We start from the raw sequence: 23,177 nt of genomic DNA, 5'->3' as shown, positions 1-23,177 counted from the left end.
CCAGCCCATTTTGCAGAAGGGGAAGCTGAGATGCTGAGGACCTGGGACACCTGCCCGGGGGAGGGGGGGTGGCCAGCTGCGAGTTTGGGGTCCTACAGACCTGGTTCAAGAGTGCCTACGCGTACACCACATGACTACTGCTGCGCCTCAGTTTCTGCATCTATTGGGGTGGGGCCTGACCCCAACTCTGCCTCTGACCCTGGCTTGGTGACACCTTCCTCTCTGAGCCTCAGCTTCCTCATCTGCACCGCGGGAGGGTGACAGCACCCCAGGCGGCCACGTGAAAGGAGTCAGCAGATGCCCGGGTTTGCCCAGGGCCCGGCCCCAGCGAGAGCTCCACAAACAGGAGGGGAAAGAAAGATCCCCAGCTTGGAGGCCGAGCAGGGCTGAGGCCCCCCCCCCAACCCCCCATCAGCTCCTCTCTGGTTTAAGACTGTGGGAACTCAGGCTCAGAGAGGCTGGCAGTGACCAGAGTCCCCACAGCTCCCTTCGGGCCTGGCTGAACCCTCCTTGAGCAAAGCTTGGATGGCCCCAGCCTTGCCCCACTACCCACAGGTCCCCTTCTTGCCATCATCAGCTGTCCAGTTGAGGAAACAGAGGCCTTGGGGTAAAGCCCCTGCTCTTCTCCAGGTTTGGGAGGCGTCTCAGACCACAGGGCCACAGGATGGGGGCCCTGCCAGGGCGCGAGGCGAAGAGGCTGGGTGTTGGGGTGCGTGGAGGGAGGCAGGCTCCTCGCTCGCTGCCTCTCTGGCAGCACTGGCCTGGGGGGGGGGTCCCAGACTTCCTCCCTCACTAAGCCTCTCCCCCTGATCCCTGCATTTTCACTGTCAGCGCCCACAGGGTGCTGATGGGGGATTTTCAGGCACCAACAAGGAGCCGAGTGATAGGAAGAGCCCCTCAAATTGTGGCAGGTTGGGTGCATTTTTTTCTCAAATAATTTCCATTTTGGGACATTGGGGCTGAGGGGGTATCCGGGTGCTGAGAGGAAAAGAGGGAGCCCCTGGGGTGAGAGCTGTACCTGAAGGCTTGAATGCTGTCAGCTCCACAGCCTGAGGACAGAGGGGGGTCCATCAGTGGGGTGGCCGCCACGCCTTCCGCGCCCCTGGCCCTGGGACCCCTTGGCTGTCTTGGGGACGACTCCTCCACCCCAGGGGCCTTGGGACTCGGGGTCTGCCAGCACGGGGTCAGCTCTTCCCGGCTGTTCCCACACCCTTCTGCCTGGGAACTGAGAAACGAGGCCACCTGGGCCCCCAGGGGAAGCCCCCAGCCCAGCTCCACCCTGTTCCCTGTGGTTTCCCCAACCCTGCTGGTCACACTTCCTAGCCCCTTGGCAGAGCCTTGCCCTTCCCCGGCCTCACCGGTCTCTCGGGTTCTGCAATGGAGGAGAAGGTTGTGGGGTTTCTGGGGCTGTGAGTTCCTAGTGGAGGGAAGACACACGAGCAGGTGAACTTGCAGGAAGCTGAGGCAGGAAGCTCTCTCTGTGCTCCCTAACCCTGGACAGGGACCTCATTAACACAGACCCTAAGAATCCACTCAGAATTTCCCTTATAGGTTAGTGATGAAGAAACTAGGGCCCAGAGAGGGAAAGTAACTGGCCCAAGGGCACACAGCAGGTGAAGTAGGAGCTGGGATTCAAATCCCTGGCTTGACTCTAAGTCATTCATCCCATGTCTTGTCTCAAGGCCCTGAACCTCATCCATCTACCTGCCTTTGGCCACCTCCCCACACCCTTTCTGCATGGAGACCCAGGGAAGGGGACCCTGGACAAGCTCTGCCTCTGGGCCGGGCACCAGGGAGCCGGGTGGTGGTGGTGGTGGAAGGAAAGGAGCCTTTTCGAAGCCATCCCCCAGGCCTCAGTCTCCTCGTCTTTCAGATGGGCTAACAGGATCTGCCATTGCCCTCCTAGCTCCCCCTGAGCACTGGGGAGACTGGGGCACGGGGAGGACTCGGAACAGAGGGTGGTGTGGCCTTACCTCTAAGAGCCAGGTGTCTTCGGGGGGGAGCCAAGACCACAGGGTTGTCCCGGGCCATCTCCCAGGGGCCTGAGGGCCCAGGGTGGAATCCTGGGCCCACGGGACTGGAGCAAGCCTGAAAGGAAAGAGAATCAGTGCCAGGACCCCGGCTATGGGGAGGGCCCCCCGCCCCTCCGCCCGCGCCTGCCCACCGGGAAGGCCTCCGCTGCCTTCTTCTCAGTCATCCTCTGCAGAGCGCTCCGGACCTGGAGGATGGGGCCAGGGTCAGGCCTGGGACTCTCCCTCGACCTGCAGGGGCCAGGCACAGAGGCCCCCTGCACGTAAGCCCTGCCTGCCCCCCCCCCCGTCCCATCCCCCAGCAGCCGGTATCCCTGGACTTACCTCCCCATTGTAGGCGGCATAGACCAGGAAGATGTACGGCCCCTGGGGACAGACCCAGGGTGAGGGTGGGTGTCACTGCCTGGGAGCCCCTACCCGCCACTACCTGGCCTGGCATTGCCATGGAGACACCCTCAGAGACATTTAGAGACATGAGCTGATATCCACAAATCTTGCCCTGCCCCTCAACCCACAATGGGGAGGGGGCAGGTGTGGCATTTTATGGCAAAGAGAACCAGGAGGGTTGGACACCAAGCCTTCGGTCTCTGGCCATCATGCAGGCCCCCTGCCCTCTGTCCCTCCATGCTCCACCCCCGTCCCTGACCTGGCTCATCCTCAAGCCTCACTATGCTGCAAGGGTGGCGAATGGGAGAGGGGACACCTTCCTGGGGCTCCAAGGCTAAATCGGGTCTGGAAACAGAAGACTGATTGCATTCTGACCGTGTCTCTAGCGGAAGGTCTCTCTGAGCCTCTGTCTCTTCATCTAGAAAGTGGGGATGAGGCCCGGACTTGCCTTCTGCTGACTGTGACGGACCCAGCACAGTGGCCGGGTCGGAGCAGCCTCCTCCTCCCCACGTGTGTCAGGACCACGAGCCTGGCCACTCACAAGGCACCATCACACTTGGGTGACACTTGACCCCCACAGTAGCTCCATGGTTGGGGGTTGGGTGGGGAGAGGGACCCTGGGGCCCAGGGTAGGGGACAGAGCTCTGTGTCCCAGGCTGACATGTGGCTCAGCAGGTGGGATTTGGAGCCCAGGACTTGCTCAGAGTCCATCCCCGCAACGCGAAGGGCAGCAGTTCCTCCCCTGAGATGCAAACTGGCTCCCAGCCTGACTCGGGGACCTGCCCCGAGACAGTTGCAGGAACATCAGAGTAGGCCCACATCTGAGGCCTTCTGACCGCCCCCCCCATAAGACAGCCTCTCCCCTCCTTTCACCAGACCCGAAGGAGAGGTGGGTCAGGGTCCGAGCTCAGCAGAAGGGGAGAGGTAGAGAAGCCTGGGAAAAGCCAGGTGGTCCATCCCAGAGAAGGGGACAGGGAGAGGAGACTGTGACAGAGACAGAGCCTGAGAGACAGAGGAAGAATCTCAGGGAAAGCTCAGAGACAGAGACAAAGTGTGAGACCCCAAGAGAGGAAAGGATGGCCTTGGGAGGGAGGCAGAGGGAGCGGTGATGGGGGCTCTGGCTTTGTGGCTGCAGCTCTGCCCACCTGAGGGTCACAGGCAGGGATGGAGCTGCAGTAGTTGCCATAGCAACAGGATGCTGCTGCTGCCCTCATCAATCTGAGGCAGAGTGGAGAGACCTGAGCAGGGTCTCTCTGCTAAGTGGGCCGAGCTGGAATTCCAGCCCCTGGGGCTCTGCGGGGGGGGGGGGGGGGGAGGGGCTTAGAAGAAGGGCTTCTCTGTCCCTGGGTGCCCAGGCCCCACCAGGTCTCTGGGAGTCATGCTTCTTTGGGAAGAACATTGAACCCCAGTTTTGATTCCTTCCTTTTTTTTTTTTTTTTTTTTTCTTTTTTGGCTGTTCCGTGGCATGTGGCATTCTCGAGCCAGGGATGAGATCCAAGCCGCAGTTGCGACCTAAGCCTCAGTTGTGGCAACGCCGGACCATTAACCCACTGTGCCCGGCCAGGGATCGAATCCGTGTCCCAGGGCTCCCAAGATGCTGTGCCACAGTGGGAACTCCTGGAACCCCAGTTTTTCTTAATTCTCCAGTCCCCCCCTTGGGGCATGAACTCCATCCTCCCCCGGCTGTCCACCCCACCCCACCCTGCCTCCTTTCCTCTCTCCATCCCCATGCCTGCCTGACAGACCCCCAGAATCCAGGCAGAGAAGACAGTATGGCCAGGACCCTGGAGATGGACTCCCTTTGCACCCCTTCCCCTCTCTCTGCCTCTTCCCTTCTTAACCCTTCACTCCCTGGCCTGGGGCCTGGTCTGCTCCCCGCCTCGTGTCAGCTCCACAAGAACAGGGCATTTTGTGGCCTCCTCTGCTACTGTGTCCCCAGTGTCTAGAACAGTGCCTGGCACCTGATATTCCAAAAACATCACAGAGACTGGATGAGGGTGCCCCTTCCCACCCCAGCTCCCCACCCCCACCCCCAGGCCTGGCAGTTCTTCCGGGAACAGGCCAGACCCATCTGCAGGCAAAGCTGAACACCTGATGGCCGAGAACACAAACTTGATCTTGGACCCCAGCACCAGTCCTTTCTACAATGAGGCCTTGGGCAAGTGACGTCACGGGGCCTCAGGTACCCCATCTGTAAGGTCTGTCTGGAGATACAAATGCGAGCCTGGCCCAGGACTCAGCACCCAGGTGTTCTCAGCCCTCCTTTGAGGAGAGGACGGGGGGTGCCCAGGATGCCCAGCTCTGGGGACACGTGGCTCCTGGACAGAATTGGCACCTGATTTCCTGAGCTTGTCTTTGCCCATCTGTGCCCCACCCTCCAACTCTGAGGAGGAACCTGGGCTGGGCGGAGCCAGGAGGGGTGGGTAGAGATAACAGATGCTGGGGACACAAGGGAGGCGGCAGGATGGGTGGGGGGAGAGGCAGGGCAGGGTGGGGAGGGCCCTCCTTGGACTGATGCCCACCCAGCCCTCTGACCCATCTCTGTGGCTCCCGGACGCAGGACCAAAAGGCACACAGAAGGGCTCCTGTGGTCCCAGGTTCCTGCTTCATTTACTGGGCTCATGTCCTTCCAAGCCAAACCTTGGCTACACCGCCATCCTCAGCAATGGAGCAGCTCATGCTGCCCCACAGGAGGCCACCTGCAGACCCCAGAGAGAGGCCCCTGGTGTCCTACACTCCCATCCTCGGCCTCCTGCCGGGGCCTGAAGGGGCTGGAGCACAGCATCTCAGGCTGCTGGGCCTCAGCTCCCTCAGCTCCCAAACGGGCGCAGAATCCTCCCTGAAGCACTGCTCTTGGATTAGAGGTTTGCTCCCACTCTCCTTTCCCACTCCCTCCCCGCGACCATGTCCCCCGTTGCTGTTGGGGACATCTCTTCTCAGTCCCCTGACAAACCAGGCCCTCTGAGCTCCAGTGTGTGTCCTGGAAGTACCTGGAAGGAGTTGAGGCCCACGGCGGCGTAGGCCCAGGCTGGGCTGAGGTGCACCAGCACGCCGACCAGCCAGGTCAGGCCCAGGACGGGCAGCAGGACCAACACCGGCTTCACCGTGGCCCTGCGGGACAGCAGGTAGGGCTGAAGGAGACCAGGGGGCCGGCTCCCTACCGGGCTCTCGGGAGGGCAGCCCCTGGAAAGTGCCTGGAGACAGGCCCGAGCTGCAGACCGGGGACCACAGCTCAGGATTGAGGTGTAGCTGGAACCTTCTGCTGGACTTGGCCGGCGGCCCCTTCTCATATGCCCCGAGTGGCATCAAGTAGGGGTGGTGGCACTGGAGAGATGGGGTCCCAGTCCCAAGCCTGGCTCAGAGGAAGGGAGTGGCAGTTGTCCAGGTGGAGGGCTGAGGCCTGGACGGTGGATCCAGGACACGTGGGGGCTGGAAGGGCTTCCTCTTTCCCCTCCTCGAGGCTCCCCCGGGCCACTTGGCTTTTCTGTGTCTTTTTCTGCTTTTTAGGGCCACACCCATGGCATATGGAGGTTCCTAGGGTAGGGGTCAAATCAGAGCTACAGCTGCCAGCCTATGCCACAGCCGTGGCCACACGGATCCGAGCCGCATCTGTGACCTACACCACAGTTCACGGTAATGCCGGATCCTAAACCCACTGAGCCAGGTCATGGATGGAACCTGAGTCCTCATGGATACTAGCCAGGTTTGTAACCCACTGAGCCACAACGGGAACTCCCTGCTAGGCTTTTCAGGGCCCCACTGGCTCCGGCTTCCCTGCTCTGGGCAGAGGGTGGGTAGGGGAGAGGAAGGCCAGGGGGTGCCCCCTCCATCAGGATATGGTCCTGGAGAGTGACTGAGGTTCTTGGATGGAATAGAGACCTAGATTCTCATCCTGAACCTGAACTTTGGGGACTGATTTGGGGGTCTCCTCTACCTTGTCCCCACCAGGCCATCAGTGCCTTCTGCAGATGGTGAGTCCCCAGGACGGTGGCTGGTGACATCCCCCTCATAGACACACAGGCTCAATTACCATCCCCGCAGGCCAAGTGCATGAGCACCTGCTTCCACACAGCCGCATTCTCGAGCAAGTGTGCACACACCGCAGGGGCACGTCATACACCTATGCTCACCCATAGCCTTGCACGCATGAGCACATGTGACCACATGCACACACACACGCTGGACTCACACATGCTCACACATGGCTCCCCCAGTCTGGGGCCTCACCACATCTGGATCCTGAGCTGCTGCTGCACGCAGGGCTGCGGGCTCAGCATGCGGGCCCGGCGGCGGGCACTGGACACGGTGACTATCACGACACGGACCAGGATGCAGGTGTTGGCCTGGAGATCTGGGGTCAGTGGGCGAAAGGGCCTGCCCTCCCCTGCCACATCCCTCCCCTGCAGGCCCCCCACCTCCCTGCTCACGGTCAGCACGAAGAGCACGGGCCCCACAAAGGCCCAGATGGTGTCTGTATGCACATTGAGCCAGCAGTGCCCAGTGGCCACATAGTCTTGGGGGGACGTGGCCAGGGTGATGGCCACAATGACCACAGGCACACCTAGGGGAAGAATAAAGGACCTCAGGACCATGCCACTCATTCTGGCCTCTCTGGGATCCAGTGCCTGTCCAGAACTGCCACGCCCAGCTGTCCCCGTGGCAGGTGTCCTGGCGGCCTTGGGAGATCCGGGGAGTGGACTCAGTGGGCCTGATCCTTTTGGGTGGCGTTGGAGCCCTCAGCAGATGGGGAGTGGAGGAGCTGAGATTCAGTTGAGGCCTTAGGGCTGGGAATCAACAGAGAGGGCGGCTGGCGATTGCCATGGGGGTCAGCGGGTCACAGGTTAGGGAGGCAGCGCCAGAGGCCGGGAGTGGAGGTAGTTGAAGTGGAAGGGGTTCCAGAATTGGAGGTGGGTAGAGTCTGAGGTTGATGGAGCTGAGCAGCTGAGTTTGTGTCGGAGACGGCTGCTGAGCGGGGTGCTGGGGGCCAGTGGAGGTGGGCGTGGGGCGGTGGCAGGTGTGGGGCAGTCTGTGTTGGGGCAGAGGCCATGCGAGGCAGAGTCGAGGAGACCAGAGCAAGGGTGGGGGCAGAGGGGCCTCACCCCAGCCCGTGGCGTAGTAGAGCCTCATCCGGGGGCCCGGGCGCATGCTCACAGCCACCACCCTGCTCCACAGCAGCAGCCCCTCCACCAGCATCCAGGAGAAGGCAACCAAAAAGAGCAGGTGCATCACAGCTGTGACGGCCACACATGCCACCTGGTAGGAGGGTGGGGGATCCCCATGCGGCCCGTCACGGGTGCAGCCCCTCCATGGGTCCCCTGCCAATGCCTGGCATTGCCCAGCCAAAGTGGACGAGTGGGTGGGGGCTCCAGGCAGCACCCTGGGCCCAGCCCAGTCATTCAGGGCCTTTCCTCCCAGGGAATGGAGCTGAGGGATGATGGGGGGGACCCAGAAAAGGCAGAGGGTGCTTTCCCAGGCCCCCTGAGGTCACCAGCCCATCGGTTGCCACCCACCTCGTTGTCCTTTGCCCACTCGCTGGCCATCAGGAAGCCCTCGGCGGAGGCCAGGGAGAAGGTGAGGTTTTTGTGGACAGTGGCTCGCTCTGACTTGGGGACCCTGGGCAGGCAGAGGAGTTGCTTAACCAGGACACCATCCCAGCCCCCAGCCCCCCCCGCCCCTAGCAGCCCCAGCCCCACTGAGCCCTGGGGAGATGGGCTAATGAAGGCAGAGAGGGGAGCTCGCCTTACCCAGCTGCCAGGAAGAGCAGGAAGGTGGTGGCGAGGGCGCAGAAGGACACACCGCAGCCCACAAACGAGAGTGTCCTCAGCAGTGACTCATCCTCAGGGCTTCTCTGCAGGAGGGACAGGGACCCCGGAGCCTGGGAGCCTGGCCACCACCCTGATCTGAAGGGACCAGGCCTCACCTGCCCCCGCCTGGCAACTCCCAGGTTCCTCAGGCCACCTCTTCCTCTGCCAGGCCTGCACACAGCAGGCACTTAATAATGAGCATCTGTACAGCCTCTCCTGCTGGCTCTCCCTCAGCTGGGGCCCAGCTCTCGCTGACTCCGCAGCTACTAAGAGCATTAGGTTGAAGCAACCAACACACTCAGGTGGTGGGGAGGGGCTGGCAGGGGGACAGCCACCCACCCAGCGGGTCACGGATTATTCATGATGTGCCACATGTCCACGCTGTGTTTTTACAGGAAAAATGTGTTGGATAGCGAGTTCCTCTAGTGTGCTCCCCAACATGCAGAGTGCCCCCAGGGTTCCTGGGCTCAGACCCCATCTCACTCATCCTCTTGGCAAGTGCCCCTCAGAGGCCCTTTCTGGCTCCGGTGAGCCCGCCTCTCTTGGCTTCCTTCTGGAATTTGGCTCCCCCTCCGCCCCAGCTCTCTCCCCGCTGCCTGAGTCTTTACATGCTGGTACCTCTCAGGAGCCTGTCTTGGTCAGGACTCCTTTTATCTTTTTTTTTTTTTTTTTTTTTTTTAATTCTTTTAGGGCTGCACCCACCCTGCAGGTATATGGAAGTTTCTGGAGCTAGGGGTCAAATTCGAGCTGCAGCTGCTGGCCTATGCCACAGCCATAGCAACACCAGATCCAAGCCATATCTGCGACTTTAACCCACTGAGCGAGGCTAGGGATCGAACCCATATCTTCATGGATACTAATTGGGTCCTTAACCAGCTGAGCCGCAACGGGAACTCCTCTTTTTATTCTGACCTCATCTCAGCCATGACTTTACCTCCTGGCTCTTCAACTCCAGCTGAGACCTCTCTCGCCCTGAGCACCAGACCACAGACCTCACAGCCCCCCAGGCCCTCGGCCTGCCCAGAGCTGCTGCCTACCTGCGCCTCCTCATCCCCCAGCGGCCCCACCCACCTGGTCTCCCACCTGCTCCCTGGTCCAGGGTCCCTCCCTTCTCTTAGGCCAGGCCCGCTGCTTCCTCCTCTCCCCGCCCCAGCCTCACTGCTGGCACCAGCAGGCTCCCTTGTGCAAATCTAAAGCCTGCTTCACACTCTTCCACACCCGCCCTCTGCAATAGGACCACATCCAAGCATGTAAGCCTGGCATTCCAGGCCCGTGGGATCTGACCCATGCCCACCTTGCCCACTTCCACCGGTCCCCCACCCCACTCCTGGGCATCGCACTGGAAACTCCAGACACAATGCAGGTCTAGAACGTAACAGGTCAGCCCTTTCTGGCCCCATTGCCTTTGCTCAGATGGCCCTTTGTTGGCCCTTCGTGCTCAACTCCTGTTCATCCTTTAAAACTTGGCAATGAGATCACCTGCCCTTGTTCCCTTGCCCCCTCCCCAGCCCTCACCTGGACGTCATACACCTGCAACAGGATGGCAAAGTTGGTGCTGTGGTTGCAGAAGCAGGCAGTCGAGTCCCGGTACAAGGCGGTCACAGAGCAGCCACTGGTGGCCCAGGAGCCCCCTGAGTCTGGGCTTGGGGTGAGTAGGGAACAGAGGGCTCTAGAGATGCACTGACATGGGGATAGGGGCAGGTAGCAAGCAGGGCAAAGCCTCTGCCAGAGCAAGGGGTCCCTTAGTGCCCTCCCTCTAGCCAGCTGTGTGACCTTGGACAAGTCACTGCCCCTCCCTGGGTCTCAGTTTCCCATCTGTAAAATGGACTTCACATTCTCAGGAATGTAGGATGATGGGACTGATACCAGTAATTACCATTGATTAACTGCATTAATTACTAAGCAACAGTGATTGATATTCATTCCCTGGCCTTGGATATGTCATTGACTCTAACACCCATACGACAGGTGAGTCTCTTTCTAGGTACCCGACAGAGTAGGCTTGCATACCTCCTATGACAGGGAACTCACTACCGCCGAGATAATAGGCTCTTCTGCCCCAGCTTGTCTCCAGCTGAGTAGGGCCAGGAGCCACCCCCACAAAGAAGTGGTGAATAGAGGCCAAAACCATGCTTGGGTCCTGCCTCATCCTTAAGCAGAATGCATTTTTTTTTTTAAGTGCCTCGTTTAAAGACCTTGGAAACTCACCTGATGCTGAAGTTCCAGAAAGCACAGACAGGCTCCACCAGCTTCTGAGGGAAGGCCTAAGGGCAGCCAACAGGGACAGGGCAGGTGTGTGAGCACATGTGGGCAAGGAGAGGCAGAGATGCAGGGGGACGTGGAGGCCTCCTTGTGTTGGAGGAACCAGGGGTTTGCACAGGGTGGGTCATGGATTCAGGAGCTGGAGAAAAATACTGGTGGAGAGGCAGAAGGAAGGTGAAGGGAGCAGACTTTCAGGCTGGCATTATGGTTGATACTGAAATCCTAGGAACAAGCTAAGCATGACTCTTCCCTCCAGGACGCTCTGTTTGGTAAGAACACACAAGGCTCTACTGATGCGGGGAGAGCTCGCCATGTGTTTTTTCCAAAAGGCGCACAGTAGGAGCCCATTTATGGTTAAAAAAATAAGGTTCTATGTAACTGAGAAAACACATGCACAAAAGATCTGGAAGCAAACACACAGGGAACAGTAGTTAAGTCTCGGCGTTCCCTTCCTGGCTCAGCAGTTCATGAATCTGACTAGGATCTATGAGGATGCGGATTCCATCTCTGGCCTCGCTCAGTGGGTTAAGGATCTGGTGTTGCTGTGAGCTGTGGTGTAGGTCACAGATGTGGCTTGGATCCCATGTTGCTGTGGCTGTGGCTGTGCCTGGCAGCTGTAGCTCCGATTTGCCTATTTGACCCCTAGTCTGGGAACTTCCACATGTCTCGAGTTTGGCCTTAAAAGGAAAAAAAAAAAAAAAACAAAAAAAACAAAATCAGAGAAACAAACAAAAAAACAGTGGTTAGGTCTCTGTCTTCACAGGGGTCCCACCGGCACTACAACAGTAATCAGAGCCATAGCAGTGACAATGCTGGATCCTTAACCCACTGAGCCGCCAGGGAACTCCTCAACACTCCTTTTTAATGCTGAACTACAGGTCCTATCCACTGTGCCAAGGAAAGAAAGAAAAAAAAAGACAAGGATGAGAAAGGAGAAAACAACTGTCTTCATCTGCAGACAGCATGATCAGGATGAGAAAATCCCGACTCTGTAAGAAACGACCAACGATTTCTATATCTCGATCAAACTGATGTTTCTGAAGTCTTGAGATGAAACGCAAAAGACTGATAAGCTGTGGTGTGTGTGTGTGTGTGTGTGTGTGTGTGTGTGTGTGTGTGTGTATGTGTCCAGGATTAGTCGTTTTGAGAAAAAGAGACTTTAGCTTCCTCTGAAATGCTCTACACATTCAAAGTCAAAAAGGAATTTGTGTGTTACACATAATGAATTACATGACATATCTTGGTGATCTTCCCATGTCAGTTTATAACAAAATACTTCGTTCCTTTCATAACCTCAGCTGATGGTCCCCTGTGTAGCTTCATAAGACTTTTTAAATTGTCCCTATTGGGAGTTCCCTTTGCCGCTCTGCAGGTTATGAGCCTGACTAGTATCCATGAGGATACGGGTTCGATCTCTGGCCTCGATCTTGAGTTAAGGATCTGTCATGGCTGTGAGCTGCGGGGTAGGTTGCCGATGCAGCTTGGATCCTGTGTGGCTGTGGCCGTGGCTGGCAGCTGCAGCTCTGATTCGACCCCTAACCTGGGAACTTCCATATGCCACAGGTACAGCCCTAAAAAAGCAAAAAAAAAAAAAAAAAAAAGTCCCTGTTGATGGATGTTTTGGTTATTTTCATGCGTATGAAGCGCAGTGCAGGGCAGGCCTCACATCTTTCTGGATCATCCCGTGGGAACCATCAGTCTTGCAGGTTACACCGACTATAATGAAATCCCAGCTCTGCCACTTACAAGCTGGGACCAAGCACAGCAGCTCCCCTGAGCTTCCTGCCGTGGAATGGGCAGTGGGAAGATTAAATGAATGCTGCTTATTCAAGGCACCTGCCGTAAGTAAGTGCGCCATGCATGACTTCCCTGCCCTCTCTCTTGAGGACAGTGGGACGGCTTGTGGATGAGCATTTTTCTTGAACATTTTTATTTATTTTTTTAATTTTTTAATTTTTATTTATTTATTTATTTATTTTTTTGGTCTTTTGTCTTTTGTCTTTTTGTTGTTGTTGTTGTTGTTGCTATTTCTTGGGCCGCTCCCGCGGCATATGGAGGTTCCCAGGCCAGGGGTTGAATCAGAGCTGTAGCCACCGGCCTACGCCAGAGCCACAGCAACGCGGGATCCGAGCCGCGTCTGTAACCTACACCACAGCTCACGGCAACGCCGGATCGTTAACCCACTGAGCAAGGGCAGGGACCGAACCCGCAACCTCATGGTTCCTAGTCGGATTCGTTAACCACTGCGCCACGACGGGAACTCCATTCTTGAACATTTTTAGACCTTGGTTGTCCCGTGAACAAATATTGGGATGTGGTGGCAGTGGGGTAGGGGGTGGGGCACCAAACCAGGATAACGGGACCCGGTGGCTGTTTCCCAGAAGCACCATCCAGTACCTGGACCTGGTGTTGCAGATGAAAGGTCACAGCTGTGTTGACCTCCCCGGCTTCATCCCACACGTCAGAGGAGATGATGGCTGACCCCACCTGGGTGCTTAGGAACCTGTGGGGAGAAAGGGAGCTTTTAAGGGCACCGGCTGTCTGGGGAAAGGGGGAGAGAGGTCATGCATGGATGGGGTCATCTCATCCAGGCCCCTGTGGAGGAAGTGACACCTTCTGTATTCAAAGAAACATCAGGAAAAGTCCTGTGCTGGGAATTGGGGCACCCGGGTTCTTTTTTTTTTTTTTTTTTTGGTCTTTTCTAGGGCCGCTCCCACGACATATGGAGATTCCAGGCTAGGGGTCAAATCAGAGCTGTAGCTGCTGGCCTACGCCACAGCCACAGCAACTCGGGATCCCAGCCACATCTGTGACCTACACCACAGCTCACAGCAATGCCGGATCCTTAACCCACCGAGCGAGGCCAGGGATCGAACCCGCAACCTCATGGCTCCTAGTCGGATTCATTAACCACTGAACCACGACGGGAACTCCCCCTGAGTTCCATTCTTGCTGGTAACTTGAGTAAGTCCTGTTCCCTCCCCGAGACTCAACACAGAAGCCAGGACTCCAGACAGGAGCTGAGCCACTCTCCCACCCACATGTCTCTGGCAGGCCCAGAAGTGTGTGTGTCACGGGTGAGTGGGTTTGGCCCTGGGCTGCATTTGACCACCACAGGGGGGTGCTCTGGGAGGAGGCGGAGGCCTGGCCCTCCCTGCGGAAGGGATCCAGGCCCTCACTGGTCTGCTGGGTGGGACCCACTCACCTCTGCATTCTGCTTGTCTCTTCAGAGCTGTCAGGGGCTGGGGGCCCTTGGCCGGGGGCCCCTGGCATGTGCTTGAAGACACTTGAGCTGAACCAGCTGTGGATCACGGTGACTCCAGAGAGGCCTGGATGAATGCGAGGAGGCCCAAGACCCACCCGAGGACTGAGCAAGCACCCCAGGTTGGTCTGGAGGGTAAGGCTCTGCTCACCTTACAGACAGGGACACTGAGGCACAGAGATTAAAGGACTTCCCGAAGATCACGTGTTAATAAGTGGCGGGGCCAGAATTTCCACCAGCCATAGTTCATGTGGTTAACCTGGCAGCTCCAATGCCCTTTGCTCCTCATCCTAATCCCCCACCCCCGGGTGGCAGCAAGGGATTCTGCACAGGATTCAGGGGAGGCGACTAAGTGAACACCTACTATGTGCCATTAGCCTCGTAACAACCCAACGACGCAAATATGAATAGGACAATCTCACAGATGAGGGAACGGTTCTGAAAGGTGAGGGGACTTCAAATTTTCAGAGCTAGCCACTCTGAGGGCTGAGGTTTGACCCAGACCCCAAGAGGGCTCCCCCTCCCCTCCCCTTCACCCACCTTTCCCGAGGAGCCGCCTCACTTCACCAGCAGGGATGCAGATGTGGCCAGGCCCCTCTGGGTGCCCACCGGGCATCGTGAACGTGGAACCCTCTGGGCCTGCCTCCCTCAGGTGCAGCCGCTGCAGCTCCAGGCCTGGGATCAAATGGGGCCGAGTGTCTGGACCTCAGGAGGGAGGTCTTTCTGCTGAGCTGGCCCAGTTGGCAGGGTCCACGTCCTCTCTCCCGGCCCCATATCCAGGAGGCCAGTCCTGCTCAGAGGGGTTTGGCACCTTGCCCAGGATAAACCGGACCTCTCCAAGTCAGAGGGAGGGGGTCCCTGGTGAGGGGGAGCCACTGGGGGGTATGGATGAGCCACCAGAAACCCCTGGGTGCCTGAAGAGCCCAATGTTTGCCCGCGGTCCCACTGTTAGTGCTCCCCCACTCAGTCTACAAACATTCACTGAGCGGGCACTTGGGCTTGGCCCTGAGATGCAGAAATGACTCAGAAATAACCCTGGCACACAGGGAGCTTCAGGGTGGAATTACGTAGTGACCCCAAATACAGCAAAAGTTATGTTCAAGATACTGGGGTAACAGAGGAGAGAGGAACTGACTGTCAGGAGAGACCTAAAACCGGGGAGGGCTCCCTAGCAGAGCTGCTGCTCAGGCAGGGTTCTGAAGGCTATATAGGAGTTCGCTAGGAGGTCAAGACAGAAAGAACATTCTGGAGGGAGGGCACAACATGGGCAAAGGCAGGAAACAGAATGGAGTTTCTGTGGGAGTCAGAGAGCTCCCAGGGACCAGGGCTGAGGCGGATCTCTGAGCCCAGGCCCCACTCAGAGCCCAATTGTGTGGGACAGGTGGGGGCAGCCTCACCAGCCTGGCGGTGCTGGAAGTGCATTCGGGGCCGCTCAGAGGTCAGCACGCTGCTTAGCAGGGGTGCCAGGCGCTGCACACTCGCCACCAGGGCCATGGGTCCACCTACCACCTGGGGGGAGGTGGCATCTCAGCCCCTCTCACACTCCACACCCCACCGCCTCCCACCCTGACCGCTGTTCTCCGTGATCAGTGAGGGGCCTGCCTCTCCAGACCCTCGACGCCTCCAGAGGGCCTCCGGGACCAAGTCCAGTCTCCTCAGACTGCAGGTGAGCCCTGCCTTCTCCGGCCTCGCCAACACTCTCCTGAGCCAGGCCATCCTCTAGTCCAGCTGACGGCCTCGCAGGGCTCTGCCTGCTGGTAGGTTGTTTGCCAGCCGGGCACACGCTGAAGGCAGGGCCATGCCTTCTGCTCCTTGGGTCTGACTCAGTGTTAGGCCTATAATAGGTGCTCCGGTTTTAGGTTCCAAAAGGAAAGCCATGGGGGTGTGGGGACAGGGCAGGGAGGGGAAACACGCCCTCATGGGACACCTGCTCGGCTGGGAAAGTCGCCTGACTCACATCAACTCCTCTCCATTACTTAAGCAAGGCAGGTCTGAGTGTTCCCATTTTCCAGGGAAGAAGACTGAGGTTCAGAGTCTGCCATGGTGCCTCCGGTCCCCAGTCAAATGTGGGCTAACACTCTTCCCAGGATGGGGGGCACCACTTGAACACTCCAGGGGACCAGCCTCCTGGGTGGTGCCATCCCCACTCCATCCGCAGGTTTCAGCTCTGTCCTCTGAGATCACAGGGGACCATGTCTGCCTCTAAAGCCCCAGAGCTTTTCGGGCAACGTTCATGACCCCTTGTTTTCTCCCGTCTCTGGGCTGATCACTCCCAGACCCACGGGCACTTCTGTCAGGATGAGATTTCCAACAACACCCTCACCGCCCATCTCTTCTGTTCTCCACGGCTGAACACCCAGCAGAGAGGACCTCCCAGGTCAGGTGGTCAGGGGACTGTCGGATGTGGGTGGCCCTTACTGACGAGTGGCTCTTAATTGTTAACTGCAGAAGCTGTTGTTCAAAGGCAGTCGTATGTGGAAATTCAGCCTATCAGACAAAGAGGAGCTTCTCCTGATGGATGGAGAGAGGGAGCCCACCCCAGGTGGGTGCTGGCTCGCCCACGGCTACATGAACTGGTGACAAGGGAGGAACCAGAGCCCAGATTGCACCCAGCCCTGCCAGCCTCACCTCGCCGACTTTCAGCCATGCACTGGCCAGTGGCTCCTCCAGGACCAGGCTGGCCACAGACACAACGGCCTGGCCCAGCTGCTCCCACGGCCCTGTCCCAGGCTCTGACTCCCAGGCCCCGAGGGCTGCCACTCTTTTCAGGAATTGCACGACAGCCAGCAGTGCGGCGGGCCCCAGGGGAGCTGCCTCCTTGGCCAGGACTCTCTCCAGGATACCCAGGAAGCTGGAGGCCTCTGCTGGGGACAGGTCCCCATATTCTTCGGAGAGAGGATCCGGGAAGAGCTGCGGGGCACAGGAGCCGCTGACTGCTGGTCAGGCTGTCACAAGGGGCCCCTCCCTTTACAGGTAAGGACACTGAGGGGCAGGGAGGCCACCCATAGCACCCCCAGACTCTCCGGCCCCTTGGGTGGGGGCTCACCACAGTGGCATTGGCCAAGGCGTTGACTTGGCTGATAACATCCTGGCCAGACCATGACTGGGCTTCCTGCAGCCGCAGGTAGTTCTCTGCAAAGAAGCAGATTCCAGACTGAGCCCCGGGCAACCTCCTCCCCAGCGGCGCCCCATCCACCACCTGTGGCTCTGGGAGGAAGAGCACACCGATGGCTGTGTGTCTGGAGACGGAAGTGTCTTTGATGGGGAAACTGAAGCCCGGAACAGCAAAATCACCTGCTCTGGGTTACACAGCTGGGATTCACCCCAGGTTGGTACAGCCCCATTATCTGTGGTCCAGGCTTCGTGGGGGCCCTGAAATTCTGAGAAGATTCTGAATTCCCAGGCTTTGCTACCTGCTCCCCCTCGGCCTGCAGCAGTCCATACCCAGTGTCGCCATCAGCATGCCCAAGGCACAGCTGGACAGGGATTTACCTGTCCCGTAGCAGCAGAGGAAGGGCAGCTGCTGCAAGCAGAGCAGAGGGCTCTCGGTGCGGGGTCCTGGGTCCCACGTAGGGCACTCCTCTGAGGGCACTGGCCAGGGTGGGAGAGCTGTCAGGGATGCATCCTGGCTTCCCATCGGCCCTATGATCCACCTCCAATGTGCCTGGAAGGCGCCTGCACACCAGAGGGGCCCCCAGGATGCATGGCCCCGGATGGAGTTAGGGGGCGACATGGGAACTTGGAGGCCTGGAGAGGGCGTGGCCAGAGTTGGCCGTGGCTCGGTTTGCAAGAGGTGGGCGGGGTCCCCCAGACTGAAGAGAAGCCGGTGCAAGCCAGGGAATTGGAGCTGGAGCCAAAAGGTGGGCGGGGGCTGGCAGCCGGGAGGCTGGGCAGCCGTACCTGGACAGAAAAGCCGCACCCACACCGGCGGCAGCAGCGAAGGTGTGACGTCCAGGGCGCCCAGATCCCAGCGGAAGAGCAAGCCGCCAAGAGGCGGCGCGCAGGACCGTGCCCTGTTCAACTGCACGGGGCTCAGGGTCCGGGCCCATAGGTGGAAGTCAGTAAGGTTGCCGCTGAAGGCGTCACGCGCAGAGAAGCCGCCCCCCAGAGAATCCTGGTCCTGGCCCAGCACGAGGACGCCGCCAGGTGGCAGCGGGTGGCCGGCGCCCAGACCCCGCGCCCCGGCGCGCCGCCGCCCGTCGGCGAACAGCGCCCAGCGCCCGCCCAGCTGCTCCCACGTGGCGCACACGTGGTGCCAGTGGCCATCCGCGCGGAAGGCAGCGCGGAAGGGCGCGTGATGCCCGCGTACCACGAGCGCCAAGTGCACAGCGCCGCCCGGCTCGGCGAAGGCGCGCAGCTGCAGCGCGTTGGCCAGCGCTGGCACCGCGAGGGAGAAGAGCGCGGCCGTGTCCGGCGAGGCGGCGTCCCACTGCACGTGGGCGCACGCCGTCAGCGCCCCCAGCGCAGGCAGGGGCTTCCGAAGCCGCGCTGCCCTGTCCGCCGTCCTCTCACCGAACCTCAGCGCCGCAGTGGTGTGAGCGCCTGCGGGGACACGCGGGCCGCGAACTCAGTTTACCCAGCTGCACACACCGTCCTGCAGGTGATGACCCTTTGCGCAGCTGTAGGACCTCTCCTGGGCCTTGGGTGCCTCCCTCTCTCGGGAAGGGAGAAATGGGGGCTCCAGTGCCCTGCCCAGGGGTCAGCCCTCTACTTTCAGCCCAGGACAAGAGAACCCGAGATGCAATGCCGACTTCCGATGGGCTCAATCCGCAAGGACTGTCCCAGTGGGGTGCCGTCTCATGGTCACCAAAGCCTCCCCTACCCAACTCCCATCTCCCAAACCCTGGCCCCACTCACGCCTCTGCGGGGGTCTTCGCAGAGGGCTCTCTCTTTGGCCCACCCAGATGGGGTTGGGCAGCCGGGGAGCAAGGACCCCATCTGGAGGTGGCAGTACCAGGTGGCCAAACCGCTGCTCACAGGACTCCTGGGCCTGCCACCAGCTCAGCCGCTGCCCAGAGAACTTGCACACCTTGTTGGCGGTCTCCACTACTTCTCCGGGGGCCAGTGGAGCTGCAGGGTGAGAGGAGGGCCGGTGTGGGAGAACGGTGTGTGGGCATCTGACCCTTGTGGGATGGGTGGGATGGGTGGAATGGGAGGGTCAAGGACACTGGGCTTAGAGTCATATGGGGCTAAAAGAGTCTGAACCCTGTCTGTGCTGTATGACCCAGCAAGTTTTGTCCCCTTGCTGAATCTATTCTGTCATCTCTATAGGGACAGGGATGAGATGGACATGAGAGATGCTTTCAGCCCAGGGTCTGGTATGGTGGGGCTGAATGAACTAAAAGGCATGTCCTCCTTTCCTTTGTATTTTGGGGGCCGATGCAGCATGAGGACCACGGGCTGGCTGAGCTGGGGGAAGAGGAGCCTTCCTGGGGTGTTCCTCATACCAACCTGTAACCCAAGGGTTCCTTGATTCACCTGGGGAGTTGGAAGGGGTCCCAGAGAGACTCGTTATCTGAGGGAGAAGAAGACAGGTGGGGTCTGAGTCACATCCCCATGTCATATGTGCAGTTACTGAATGCCTACTGTGTGCTCCGGCAGGGGACAGCGGAGGCTGTAGGCGCTGCAGATTCACCCAGCGTATGAGCTTGGGCAGGTCACTTCATCGCCCTGCGCCTGTTTCCTAGCATCCAGTGGGTGTTTTTGTTTTATTTCTACACCAGGGACTTAGCTTGTGTAACTTGCAGTTACCTCGTGATATGAGGTGGCCCCTTGGAGCCCTAGCCTTGAGTGCCCTCCTCCCCCGCACCCCTGCCTCCCAGAAGTTCAGGTACCAGGAGGGTGAGGAGGAGACAGTAGCACCAGGGGGCCATTCTGGATCCAGCAGGGGCAGGCGAGGAACAGCAGGGATCACGCGCGTGGCCAGTGTGGACTGAGGAAGGAAAAACAGCACAGGAAAGCTGCTCAGGGTCCTGCCTCACTATGCTAGCTGCTCTGTCATCTTGCTCCTTGTTTGGCTCCCAGACCCCGCTGGGCTGGAAGCCCAGGACGGGATGGCCCACCCAGTGGGGATGACATTTGCTTGCACAAAAGGATGGTCTCCAGGAGCTTCTTCCAGGATCAAAGCTGGGAAACACTGTAGCCCTGGTGAGCTGGGAGGGGGGCGGAGGGAGGGCAGCAGTAAGCCGTCCACTGGCCACAAAGGGTGGAAACAAAGCAAGGGTCTCCTGGGGTGGGGGTGGGGGGCTGGGATGGCGCGGTGGGGGGGGGAGGAAGAGCACCGGGCCCGGCTTCCTCATATTCTTTGGGCTTCTCGGCTTGGCATTCAAGGCTCTGCTGTCACATCTCTGCTGTCCACCATTCCCCCACGCAGCCACCTCGTCCCTTACTCCCCAAGCTGTTCCCATTTCCCCAGGCAGCATTCCTTCTCCAGACCTTTGGCCATTCTGTCCCTCCTGCCGAGACTGGCCTCCCGCGCCCTCAGAGGCATCGCCTACAAGATCAGTTTGCCATCGCTTCATCCACCCAGCACTTAGGGCAGACCCACCACTGCCAGGAGCCGCGGAAGCTGAGGAGACCCACATCACAGGTGATTTGGGGGTTGCTTTTGGCAGCCTGGGGGAGCTTCAGGCTGGGAAAGAGCCCTGGTCAGGCACACATGGGTCTCAGAACACCCTAGAAGTGAAATAAAGCCCCACTTGTGTCCTCTTGGCCAGCCTCATGCCACCTGGAAGTCTGGAACCATCACTGATGACAATTTATACCACCCTTTGTGCTCTCACAGATAAAGTCTATGAGCATGAAAATCAAACACATCCCAGCCCAGGAGGATATGGAGAGTCACACTTTTTGGACTCTATAAAAGCATCAATTTATGGTCCCTTTTCCCCCTTTGAGTCTGGTCCAGGGCCCACAGTAACTGCTGACTGCCCCATCCCTCTGTCATGTTTGCCAGTATTTGCCTCCTGCAAACTCCTGGGCACCCATCTTCCCTGCTCACCAGACTGGCATTCAAGAGAGATGCGAAGTTTGGCCGCCAGGGCCGGTCCCTCCTCCCCAGGGGGCCAGTGGGGAGTCCCTTCGAGGCTGACGGGCCAGGCTCAAAGGGTTCCCCTCCAGCCGCGCTGATCCCGCCCCGGTTCCCAGCCCGGGTCCTCACCGGCTTCGCTGGGCCTGGAGCCTGTGATCAACCCAACTTCTGCGAAGAGTTTTGAGGATGGAGTCCGGAGTCGGCGGCGGCGGCATCTGTGTGCTGCCTGCCTGCCAGCGGCTCTCAGCCGGACCGACCGGGGCGGGGCGATGGTAGGAGGCCCCGCCCCTCGGCCCCAGGCCGTCGGTGCCAGACCCCTGCCGGCCAGCGCGCTCTCGGCTGGGCAGGGGGAGCAGCCGGACCGCGTGGAGTGGGGGGGTCTTCAGTCTCTGGAGGGGACCTGTGTCACATATCTCCCTACAACACCCAGGAAAGTCACCCTATTAGAAAGGGCCACCTTATGAGGCCCAGATCCCAAGTAAGTTTGGGAAAACTCAAGGATCCTTGGCTCCCCGGCCCTTCTTAGCCCAGGATGAGGGAGCACCCAGAACCTAGCCTACTACGTGCTCTGAGTTGGTCCCTTCCAGGCCTCATCTCTTTTGCCTTCAACCAGATAGGAGGAAGGGCGGGCATGCCCATTTTCCAGATGAAGACTGAGGGTTTTTTATCCCAAGTGAGACAGCTGGCCAGTGGCAGAGCTTGGCCTTGAACTGGGGGCTCTGGGTCTTCATCCAGGTGATTCAAAGGGTAGCACGGGGAGCGGGGAGAGGTCCTGTGTGGAGGGAAGAGAATAGATGGGTTTTGGCTTCTAAGGGCAGAGCCTGGGCCAGGGGGAGGGGTGCAGAGCGAGGAGCTCCCAGTATCCCAGCGTGAGAGCTGTGCCCCTGGGATTGGAGGGAGCTGTCCCACCTTGGTGGCAGGGATTCCTGCTGGGGAGGGAGGTCAGACATCCAAGTTCATCTTGACACTGACCTGAGGCATGCTGCATAATTTCTCTGAGCCTCGGTTTCCCCATCTGTAGTGTGTGGATGATAAACAGTACACAACTCCTGGGCCTGCTGTGCAGTTGAAACAACTTTGACTCCATATGTACAAAGCCTGTGGCTTGTACCTGGTGCCTGGCACACAGTCCATTTAGCATTCTTGTCAAAACTTAATCTACATTTGTAATAGCCAGCCCATAACACAAGGGTTTATTGGGGTTTTTTTTCTCATTTTTTTTCTTGTAAAATATACATAACCAAATTATGTAAATACACGTAACAAAATTTACCATTTTGTGATGGTTTTTAAAATTTTTTTAAAGAAAGAGGAGGGGACTCCTCTTTTATTTTATTTTATTTTATTCTTTATTCTTTTCTTTTTAGAGCTACACCTGGGGCATATGGAAGTTCCCAGGCTAGGGGCTGAATCAGAACTGCAGCTGCTGGCCTGTGCCACAGCCACAGCAACTTGGGGTCCAAGCCATATCTGTGACCTATGCTGCAGATTGTGGCAATGCTGGATCTTTAACCACTGAGCGAGGCCAGATATCAAGCCTGCAGCCTCATGGACATTGGTTGGGTTCTTAACCCACTGAACCACAATGGGAACTCCCTCTTTTTTTTTTTTTGGGTTGTGCCTGCCGCATATGGAAGTTCCCAGGCTAGTGGTCGAATTGGAGCTGCAGCTCTGGGCCTATACCACAGGCACAGCCACATGGGATCTGAGCCGCATCTGCAACCTACACCACAGCTCCCAACAATGCTGGATCCTTAACCCACTGAGCAAGGCCAGGGATTGAACCCGTATCCTTATGGATCCTAATTTTGTTCGTTAACCACTGAGCCACGAAGGGAACTCCCTCCCCTCTTTTTAAAGAAAGAGAGATGATGATACATGGGTGCTCAGTGTGCTTGTCGGTCAGCTTTTCTCTAGGTTTGAGAATTTCCAAAATAAAAACCATGATATGAGAGGTTCCCACTTGGGGCAAAGCTCTGAGCATTTCCCAGGTTCCTGGGCCAGCAGGTCTTGGCTCTCCCATGTCTGCAACCCACGCATCCTCACCCAGCCCAGACTCGGAAGCTGGTGGGAAGGAAAAGGGGGCGACAGAGCCCTTGCAGACTGTGCCAGGAGAGAAGACAGGACTCACTCAAGATAACACAGCGAGGAGCAGGTGGATCCCAGGTCTGCCTCCTAAGCTGGGCAATTTCTCTCTATGAGTGGGCGGGCTTTGTGTGAACCTCAACTCTCCCAGCCTCCTTTGTATGTCTTCTTGGCCTCCCTGCCTCCCTGCCCCACCCCAGATCTATCCCCTGTAACCAGTTATGACTTTCTCATCAGTGGCAACACCCCTGCCTCTGGGGCCCTCATCCCTGCTCCCTCCCTTCCTTGGGGTCACATGTCCCAGGAGTACCATGGGG

General features: G+C 58.5%; 1 protein-coding gene across 1 annotated transcript; it reads right to left on the bottom strand.

The window, feature by feature from the left end:
* Positions 1-805: 805 nt before the first annotated feature.
* ADGRD2 (adhesion G protein-coupled receptor D2) lies at positions 806-19,671 on the bottom strand. Its single transcript, XM_084996786.1, has 24 exons — positions 19,580-19,671; positions 19,197-19,260; positions 18,603-18,815; positions 17,646-18,287; positions 17,238-17,336; positions 16,792-16,877; positions 16,374-16,655; positions 15,143-15,254; positions 14,286-14,420; positions 13,689-13,812; positions 12,881-12,986; positions 10,430-10,485; positions 9,737-9,863; positions 8,162-8,265; positions 7,928-8,030; positions 7,517-7,670; positions 6,845-6,978; positions 6,645-6,760; positions 5,408-5,528; positions 2,355-2,396; positions 2,165-2,218; positions 1,974-2,088; positions 1,359-1,417; positions 806-1,049 (listed from the first exon to the last, which is right to left on the bottom strand). The coding sequence occupies exons 1-24, from the start codon at positions 19,616-19,618 to the stop codon at positions 930-932; spliced, it is 3,207 nt and encodes a 1,068-aa protein (XP_084852912.1). The 5' UTR covers positions 19,619-19,671; the 3' UTR covers positions 806-929.
* Between the last annotated feature and the right edge of the window lie 3,506 nt (positions 19,672-23,177).

The sequence above is a fragment of the Sus scrofa genome, chromosome 1, assembly GCF_054392235.1.
Source record: "Sus scrofa isolate SSC_HxYL_T2T_F1_AM1 chromosome 1, Sscrofa_HxYL_maternal_Yorkshire_Landrace_v2.0, whole genome shotgun sequence".
Lineage (NCBI taxonomy): Eukaryota > Metazoa > Chordata > Mammalia > Artiodactyla > Suidae > Sus > Sus scrofa.
The sequence above is the reverse complement of the archived record's forward strand: the minus strand, read 5'-3'. Positions and strand labels throughout refer to the sequence as shown.

What these genes read in the sequence shown, in the direction of transcription:
- ADGRD2 (XM_084996786.1), bottom strand. Translation starts at nt 19,618, where the DNA reads ATGGCCCCCTGGTGCTACTGTCTCCTCCTCACCCTCCTG. An exon ending in CCTCTGCTGCTACGGGACAG is followed by an intron (nt 16,878 to 17,237) that starts GTAAATCCCTGT and finishes GCTTCTTTGCAG; the next exon opens with AGAACTACCTGCGGCTGCAG. An exon ending in GAGGCGGCTCCTCGGGAAAG is followed by an intron (nt 13,813 to 14,285) that starts GTGGGTGAAGGG and finishes GCATTCATCCAG; the next exon opens with GCCTCTCTGGAGTCACCGTG.